Genomic DNA, 9,065 nt, shown 5'->3' with positions numbered 1-9,065 from the left:
GAATCTTCTTTAATTGCCAGGCAGATACGGCTTTCAAGGATGTTAATGGACATTGTGATGGACTGGTTTAATCAAAATTTCAAGATTTAGGTGTGATGTCTAAAAAGAGGCCTTTATACCAACTTTTCTCATCTCTCATTCTGGAAAAAATGCTAATAATTAACCTAACACAAACCTCTTACAGTTACTTTCACCCAAATGAATGCATGGCAACACACAATGTTGGTTCGTCACCATCATTTACCGAGAACTCAAAGTTTGGTCTGAAAGGAAGTGTCGAACATCGAACATCACAGTGGTCTTTTTTGAATGGAGTTCATTAAAGGCTGACATATTGTGAAGGGCTGACTGCTTTCATTTGACATAAAACTTGAATAATTCACATCAAACTGATGTCAGAGTCAGACCCCTGTTGAACCTGTTTTAATCGCTTGGCAGACACTGCTTTAATGGACGTTAATGAACATTGTCATGGACTGGTTTGATCAAAATTTCAAGCAATTTTCAGCAGCATATCTGTGCTAGATATGCATCTGAATGCATACCTCTTAAGCTTCATGTCTCCACAGGGTAGAGATGTAGGCGTGTTGTCTAAAAATAAGCATTTATACCAACTTTTCTTGCCTGACATTCTGGAATAAATGCTGATAATTAACCTAACACATACCTCCTACAGCTAGTTACACCCAAATGAGTGCATGGCAGCTTGAGTTTATTTACACCCCTCATAATGAGGCTTAAACACTTCAAATCATGTAGGTTTGCAGCATTTGAGAGACCACACCCCTCAGGGACACCAGTTGTTACCGACCAGGGTCTAAAATTAAAACTCATTACCTCAGTGTGTATGCACGGTTTCATTTAAACTAATGTGCATGTATTGGCAAAACCTATACTGATTAGGGGGGAACCGTGGTACTCTGGTGTGGATGAATCATAGACTACATTTGAAGTAAAAAAAAAAAAAAAAAAAAGCAGCCCTGCCAGCTGACTGGTATACGGGACCTTTAATGCAGCTGCAGCTCTTCATTCAGATGCTGAGTGGAGCAGCGGACGACCGGAGGAGGGACGCTTTTCCAGGGAAAACCTCACCACATCTCTAGTCTAATCGCATTTTTTTTAAAAACCCTACTTTGAAGCATACTGAGGGATTTTCTCGTTATTTGTAGTATTCAGCGCTCTCCTGGATGCACACCGAGCGGATTGCGGCAGTCAAAGCGCCCTGAGTGATCGGAGCTCAGCAGCAGCAGCAGCAGCAGCATCTCATTGTATGAAATGCGTCACCGTGATCCTGTATTCCCATTTACAATTATCGGCTCTGCACTCACGGACTGTTCCCTGCACTGACTGTTTCATCAGGTAAGGATCCTCCTTTTATTTCGACACAGTGCCATGAGATTTGAGCAGATGCAGACATCATCCTCTGACCATTCTTGTCCTAAAACGCTGCTGGTGTAGGAAGGAATGGCTTCATGTTGGGAGGCCTCCACATTACAATAGATGATGTATTATCCCGACTTCTACCCCATTTTACATTCACAGCAGCGTCTGTTTTCCAGGCGGAAAATCGCCGCGCTCTATCATCAGTGTGATTTGCTGTCAACTAGTGCCCATTTTCCGTGTTAATTGTTCGAGATTTGGTGAGATGAACGCAGGCGGGAGCGGTTAATGAGTTTCTGGTTTGGAGCTCATGTGTCTTCTTTTCGGTGCAGGTAAACCACATGCGCGGGCCGGTGTCACCGCGCTGAGCCCGGTGAGCACGAAGGGTACTGGGGTCAGAGAGACGACATGGACCGGATGACAGCCAGAACCTCCGAGGCCGCGGGGCTGTCGGTGCCGGTGCGCCGCTGCCACGGGCTCCTCCAGGCCAACAACGGCACCTGCGCGGAGCAGCTCAGCATCTTCCCCCCGTTCTCCTCCACCCTCGCGCTCCTCGTTCTGGTGGCCGTGCTCGTGGGGATCGTCCTCGTTTCCCTGGCAACCTTCCACTTCCACAAGAGGAAGCTCCGGAACAGGAAGATCCAGCGCGCGCAGGAGGAATACGAGCGCGACAGTCGCAACCCGGCGCGCGGCGGCGGAGAGCCCGCGAGGCCGTGCGTCATCGTCCGGCCGGTGAGATGTGAGGAGACCAAGCTGTCCTGCCAGAGCGCAGAGAGCGGGGACGTCCCCGAGGCGGCGGAGGACACCCAGACGGTTCCTCTTGACTGTTAACTCAGTGCAACTTCAGGGAATGAGACTGTGGAATAAACAGGAAAAGCAATAAGGCACAAAGAACTCCCACATCGATCTCTGCTGCTTGTAGATGACTTAAAATTAGTAAGAAAAAAAATGCAGAATACTGAGCAGAATAGTCGGCCTAGAGGTAACACTAGTACTACAGTGGCACATAGGATAGCTATGCGGCCGCACACCTTCCTAATACACTAGTATTTAGCCAACCGGTAATTCCTTATGGAACTGTATAAAGTATTTGCCTGCTTTGACTTTTGGACCTCTTCCTCTTCCCCAGCCTAAAACGTTGTTTAAACCTCAAAGATGTTTAAACTTTAAACCCTCCTCGGGATGTGACACGCGGTTGTGTTAAATTATTTAAGAGTTGGTGACACAACACAGACCATAATGGCTCGCTGATCTTCCTTGGCATGTCCTCTGACACACTACCAGTATGTAGTTAGACTATAATGGATGTTGTGGTGCTGTTAGGCAGTGCAAAGCTGCATATAGGCTGTAGAAATGGCTTATTTGTATGCGTAGTCTTTTTTCCTTGAATTAAGTGACTTAGCATATTTGCATAAAGTACTGTCCTCCAATGTCTGCTAGACATCTGTAGGTAGCTCTAGTTAGCCTGACAGAATGCAAGACTTTTTTGCTGTAGTTATGCACATATGATTGTTTCCTTCAATGTGTCAGATAGTAAGTTTTAGCGCTAATACGGTATTTTCCTTTTCAAGTATTTATAGCTAATGTATTCTCTGACATGTAATAAACTGAGAATCCTTCCAGCATAGGTTTTCAGCTCAAGCCAGTCTTCTTTTCATTCTCCATAATGTATCATAGTGGGCCTAATAGAAATTATTATGTGTCATTTATCATATGAATTCACTGTAAATGTATGCCATTATGAGAGCTGGAATGTTTTACAGTAACATCATCTTTCTGGAGTTCATATAACCTGCCTTATCAAAGGAAAATATGTAATATTCGAAGTTTATAAATAAATACTTTATGTTAATCCTTTGAATGTGTCAGTTACCTTAAACATAGTCTTTGGAATGCTAATACTCAAGGAAATGCGCAGCCACACAGTAAGAATTTGAACCATTCAGCTGATGTTATACAGTATAGGTGACATTTGATGCTATGCAAATGTTTACATGGATTTCCATTTCGTCACCCATTCCAAATTACCTTCCTAAGAGAGATCCATTGAATTTGCAGTCTCTCCTACATCAAGACCATTTAGCTACTAGAGAACCATGTCATGCTTCCACAATCTCTAAGCTATATGGAAACATGTGAACAGCATGCACTCTCTGTAGAATACACAATCAGATCCACAGCTTGGAGAACAAAATCTACCGTATAGACCCCATCAATCTTTCAGTGTGATTTATTGACATGAAGGTTATCCATAGAAGTACCATTCTTAATCTCAACATATTCCTGTAATGGTTCCACAGGCTGTCATATTGGAGGTCAGTGGAAGTGAATCAGCATCAGTCAGTGTGTTGGCCAGGTACCAGGACACCATGTTCCTAATTGTCCCCGGCAAGAAAAGGCCTGGGAATATGAAGCAGCCTTTGGCAAAGCTCCAGCCCTGGGAGATGCACTGACAGACTGCCTGTCTATCTTATCTCATTGGCATAAGTGCAACAGAATGAAACCATTCATCTTTGCAGGGAACTTGGAAGCGAGCCAGTGAAAGATGACTAATGCATTCTATATTCAAACATATGTTTTTTCACCAGAACAATTTATAGATTTTGGATCCAGAATATCAAACATGTTTTTAGCATACAAAAAAACAAATGTAGGGATAGAATGGAACAGACATGAGTGTCTTGTAAATGATGTAATTCTAAGCAACCGAGAGCAGGTACAGTCCTCACCAGATGCAATTAAAATCCCTCTGCCTTCCAGCCATCCTGTGGAAATGCTCCCACTTTCCATTTGACCAGGCTGTGAGACACTTTTTCCATCTGCTAAGGGTGGAGTTGAGTTTTATTTACTGGGGGAGGTGAAACATCTCTTTCTGGTGAAACAGGATGAGGGATGAAGCTCTGTGGCTGTCAGTGGCAAAATGGATGTGAGTGATTAGGGGTGGATGGAGGTCAATGGGGAATAGATGGATATTGACACTTAGCGATGGATGAAAGGGTGGAGGCCAGTGGCTAGGAATGAGGACGGGGGTCAATGGCTAGGAATGGATGGAAGTCAGCAGCAGTAAGTAGCTAGGTATGAACTGAGGTTAAAGGATAGGACTGGACAAAGGTTAGGGGGTTAGGAATGAATGGATGATCAGTATGGTATCAAAGGAAGTCTGTGAATGGACAAATGAATAGAGGTCTGTGGTGTAGGGCTGTTAAGTATGGATGAATTTTAATGGCTAGGAATCAGTAGAGGTTAATGAGTAGAAATGGGTGGAAGTCAGCAGCGGTAACTTGCTTGGGTTGGACTGAGGTAAGTGGCAAGGAATGGATGAGTTTATGTGGCGAGCAATCAATTGAGTTCAGTGGCTAAAAATGGATTGAAGTCAGCGGCAATAAGTTGCAAGGGATGGATGGAGGTATCAATTGAGTTCAGTGGCTAAAAATGGATTGAAGTCAGCGGCAGTAAGTTGCTAGAGATGGGTGGAGGTTAAGTGGCTAGGAATGGATGAAGCTCAATGGCCAGAATTTGATGTAGAAATGGTTGGTCAGTGGCAGCGGAAGTAGGAATGGATGAATATCAATGTCAGTGGTGCATGGCTGAAAAAAATGAAGGTCAGTGGTCAGGGAAAGGATAGGAGTCAGTGGCAGGATTGGAGGGACATTGCTGACTAGTAGTTTGTAGAGGTCAAAGGCTAAGAATGGATGAAAGTCAGTGACTAAGAATGAATGAGGGTCAATGGCTTGAAAAGGATGAAGGTCAGTGAATAGAAATGGAGGGGGGTTAGCATCTGGGAATGGAGGGAGGTCTTTGGCTAAGAACTGATGGAGGTCAATGGCTAGGAACCGATGAAGATCAGTGGCTAGAAATGGGTAGAAATTAATGGAGGTCACTAGGAATAGATGAAGGTTAGAATTAATGATGCATTGCCAAGAAGAGATGGAGGTCAGTGGTTAGTAAAGATGGATGGATGTCAGTGGTTGTCAATTACCAGTGATCGAAGGGTATCCATGGCTAGGGATATATTTAGCCACTGAGGAATCAATGGAGGGGTTGAATAGTAGTCCATGAAGGTCGGTGGCTAAGAATGGATGAGGATCATTGTTGGGAGTAAGTGAGGATCGATAGCTAGAAATCGAAGGTCAATGGCTAGGAATTGTTAGAGGTCATGGTTATCAAGTGATGGAGGTCAGAAGTAAGTGTTTGGGTGTGGTAGTAGTGGCAGTGGTTATCAGTGACGGAGATCATGACTTTAGAATGCATAACATGATGGAGATCATTGGTTGGGATAAATGAGTAACAACTGTTATTATTTACTGTCACTCATAGAGAGCTACAGTATAAAGAGGGAGACAGATAATTTTGTGGGATTTAAGTTTGCTCTGGGAATAGCCTAGTTATTGTGTATAGCCTAATTTAGAATTAATGAGGCCAGTTTTCCGGGTTTTGTTGTCTCTGGAGGTCTGCTCCTCACTGCTGCAGATAGGCTTTTCAAGGGATATCGGCCAGTGAGTTGATTTGGTCCTCTGAGGCTGTTTAATAAAGCGAAATTATTGCTGTGTGTAAATTGTGTGTTGACTTAGGCAACTGGTCTACAATTAGTACGATATGTGAACTTTTAAGAAGGACCACATCTAAAAGGAAGAGCTGTGGTTGGATTTGATGAGCATTTGTGGTCACAAGTGGTGAAAGAAACCTGGTTTATTAAAGTTCTTAGTTATCAACTCTTCTTGCCTCTCCGCTAGTGCCACCCTCAAGATCAGTTTTTTAACCACACTTGAATCTAATCTGTTGAACTACATCTGTTGTAGTCACTGTTTTTTGTTTTTACTTCCAATGAATTCCAATGAATGCATTTTTTCAATCTTACAAAAAATCATTGATTTGCTTTCATTTCTTGGATGTATGAAGATCAATTTGCAGACAATTGAAACTTGGTTGAGTTGGCAATCCTTGGCATGGTTCATCTCTCACTTCTACATTGTCTTTGTTAAACAGACAGACAGACATTAGTTCATCTTGCTTTGGAAAAGACCAGCATAATTATAAAATGTAGAGACAGTGGGAACAAACACGGATGAAAATAGATATGGCCCTTTAAATTATTACTTCAGGAACAAGAAGATTTCCGGACAGCAGGTGTTTAACAGAAGAATCGGACTGTTTGAGGCATGCAGATTTGGGCCTCCTCCAAGGAAGTGAGCATGGCAGAACTCAACTCAGATTGTTCTTACAAGGCCTGGCAAGTAAACTACTGGGTGCACTAATTAGTGGGTTTCCGGTTGCACTCAATACAAAATTAACACCCTGCCAGCAGCCTGCCAACCTGCCTGCTGTGCAGCATCAGACTCCAAAGGGGCAAACTTTAACAAAAACAACATGAAGCAACATGAGTAAAGGCAAAACACTAAAATGGTAAACACTTGATGGTACACTTGAGCATATATTGGAATCATTCACAGTCCATGTTTAACAGCATGAATCCAATGGAAGGAAAACATTTTGTAAAGTGAATGGATGAATCAGGCATGCATTCAGTCACATCTTTCTCATATTGATGAGACCTTGCCCTCGACTTTACAGCTCACTCTTATTATTCCACTGAGCTGCATTAGTAGATTGCTTCTGTGCTCTATATCTCAACTCAGCGTGATGACAAGTGACAGTTCACTGTCAGGAAGAGAGGACACCACTGCTCCGATTCTCACCCCTGCTGTCAGGGTTCGAGGTGGATGATTTGTCACCACCAGTGTCTGTTTATAGGCGTCATTACTGCAGGTTCAAGCTGTGGCTGTTAGGGTACAGAGCCAGGAACTCAGACAAGTACCTCCTCTGCTTTGTAAGCCAAAGAAGGCATAACAAATCAGCCTTGTTTCAAGCTTGAATCATTTTTCTGAGGTGAGAACTTCACTTTTGAACTTCTTGAATGTGATCCTTTGTTGTGCCGTCTGATACATTCACAGTCCTTCTGCTCTCAGTGTCTCATTATATTCCTTAGTATATTTGGCCAAAGCTAACTTAAGTGTGGCCCTTGGGATGGGAATTTCAGTCTGCATGTCAGTTGGTCCATTTCTGTGATCCACAGCAAAAAAATCTCAACAACTAATTGATGGATGGATTAAGGCTCCTAATGATGTTGGTGGTCCTTGCTGCCAGATGTAAATAACCAACATCCAACTTTCTAGTTATTTCTTGCACAAAGTTAAAATTTTGGCTCCAAGATGTAAGCAAAGCTCATGGCATTACAAAAAATGTATAACACATCACTTGTCGAACATGATTGTGTCAATTTCATGGCAAGCCGCAAGTTAAGATTTTGATATTTCTTTTTCACTAGAGGTGAAAAGAGGTTTTAACCTTATGTTGGTGCCAGAGGGAATGTCGCAGGGGTCCCAAGTCATCCGATATCATACTTTGGGACCATGACAGCTAGTTTAATTACAATTTGATTTAAGTGTTACTATAAAAGGATCAACTTTGCATGAATCAAATGATTGGCCGCCAGAGTGCAGTGCCAAGGTGAACTTGTAGGCAAACTGTGGTTTATTCACACATCAAGCAGATCTGAAGCAACATTATCAACCATTCGGAGTTATGTTTGCAATTATCCAAGTTCAATGTTCACTCTACTTGTAAAGATATGTTCTCACACAAAGGAAAATTCAGTGATTAGTTACTCACTCTCATTCTGATGGAAAGTCAGGTGAAGCTTTCTATCTGTATTAAGTATTATGTAAATTTAATGGCTTCATACAGCTAGCCTGCTGTAATCTAAGGTTCAGAAGCCATGAGATCCCAAGTTGATTTTAAAATATGTTACACCCTCAATGCGAGGTCACGATCGTGCTCCCACTTCAGATGGAGCATGGTAACACTTTTAGCTTAACAGCTACAGCGATGATTTCAGCTTAGAAAGGGGTGTATATGATGTCTTTTCAAATCAATTCAGGTTATCAGGGCGTCTGCAGAGCTGAGGGTTTATAAGAAATCCTCCTCTACATCAGTTGTTTTGCTGTGAAGCTCTAAACATGTTTTGTGGACTTCAAAAATTCCCCAACTGCTGTGAACTCTGAAAATGAATTTTTGGGAGGACTTACCCTTTAATGTCCTTTTTTGGTCTCCACCAACTTCTGAGTGAAATAACTTTGAAGCTGCTAAATGCTCCACTATGTTCTCCATGTAGCTGCTAACAGCTACAGTTTGGTGCTGGGCAGGCAGTATACAGTGGCTAATTTCTGTTGGATGTGAGATGGTTCCTGTTGATACCCACCACTGGAAGCTCCTGAAGTGGAGAGGGGCTTTGAGATGAGAGAACTGATGGATGGGGCTGCCGGCCGCATGGCATTCCTGTAGATTTATTGCCGCATACCTTCACGTCCTGTATAGTAATCCATTTGTGGGACACTGCGTCTTCTTTCTGACAGCTGAATTAGGGTTCTATGCGATTGCTCACTGTAGTGTGCAGCACAAAGGCTTGCAACATCAAATCTTGTGCTGAGGACAGTGACATTTTTCCTAATAAGAATGTTATGTAACGTTATGTAATGGGTACTGTGTCGCAGAGAGGTGACTTCAGACTCACGTCCTCCCAGATCTTTCAGTAATGGTTCAGTCTAGTCATGATGAACATAATGCCCGGCAGGTCTAGACAAGATGCCATTCAGTGACAAATTACATTTTTGCCTCACCTCTATTAC

The 9,065-nt window shown here is 42.9% G+C and overlaps 1 protein-coding gene across 1 annotated transcript; it reads left to right on the top strand.

Annotated features, from left to right (window-relative positions):
- Nucleotides 1-761: 761 nt before the first annotated feature.
- LOC119031298 (uncharacterized protein C11orf87 homolog) lies at nucleotides 762-3,232 on the top strand. Its single transcript, XM_037119671.1, has 2 exons — nucleotides 762-1,359; nucleotides 1,713-3,232. The coding sequence occupies exon 2, from the start codon at nucleotides 1,789-1,791 to the stop codon at nucleotides 2,209-2,211; it is 423 nt and encodes a 140-aa protein (XP_036975566.1). The 5' UTR covers nucleotides 762-1,359; nucleotides 1,713-1,788; the 3' UTR covers nucleotides 2,212-3,232.
- Nucleotides 3,233-9,065: the final 5,833 nt, after the last annotated feature.

Source organism: Acanthopagrus latus, chromosome 13 (assembly GCF_904848185.1).
Source record: "Acanthopagrus latus isolate v.2019 chromosome 13, fAcaLat1.1, whole genome shotgun sequence".
Lineage (NCBI taxonomy): Eukaryota > Metazoa > Chordata > Actinopteri > Spariformes > Sparidae > Acanthopagrus > Acanthopagrus latus.
Note: the sequence above shows the minus strand (reverse complement) of the source record. Positions and strands in the feature narration are given on the sequence as shown.

Coding starts and splice junctions, on each gene's coding strand:
- LOC119031298 (XM_037119671.1), top strand. CDS start 1,789: ATGGACCGGATGACAGCCAGAACCTCCGAGGCCGCGGGGCTGTCGGTG.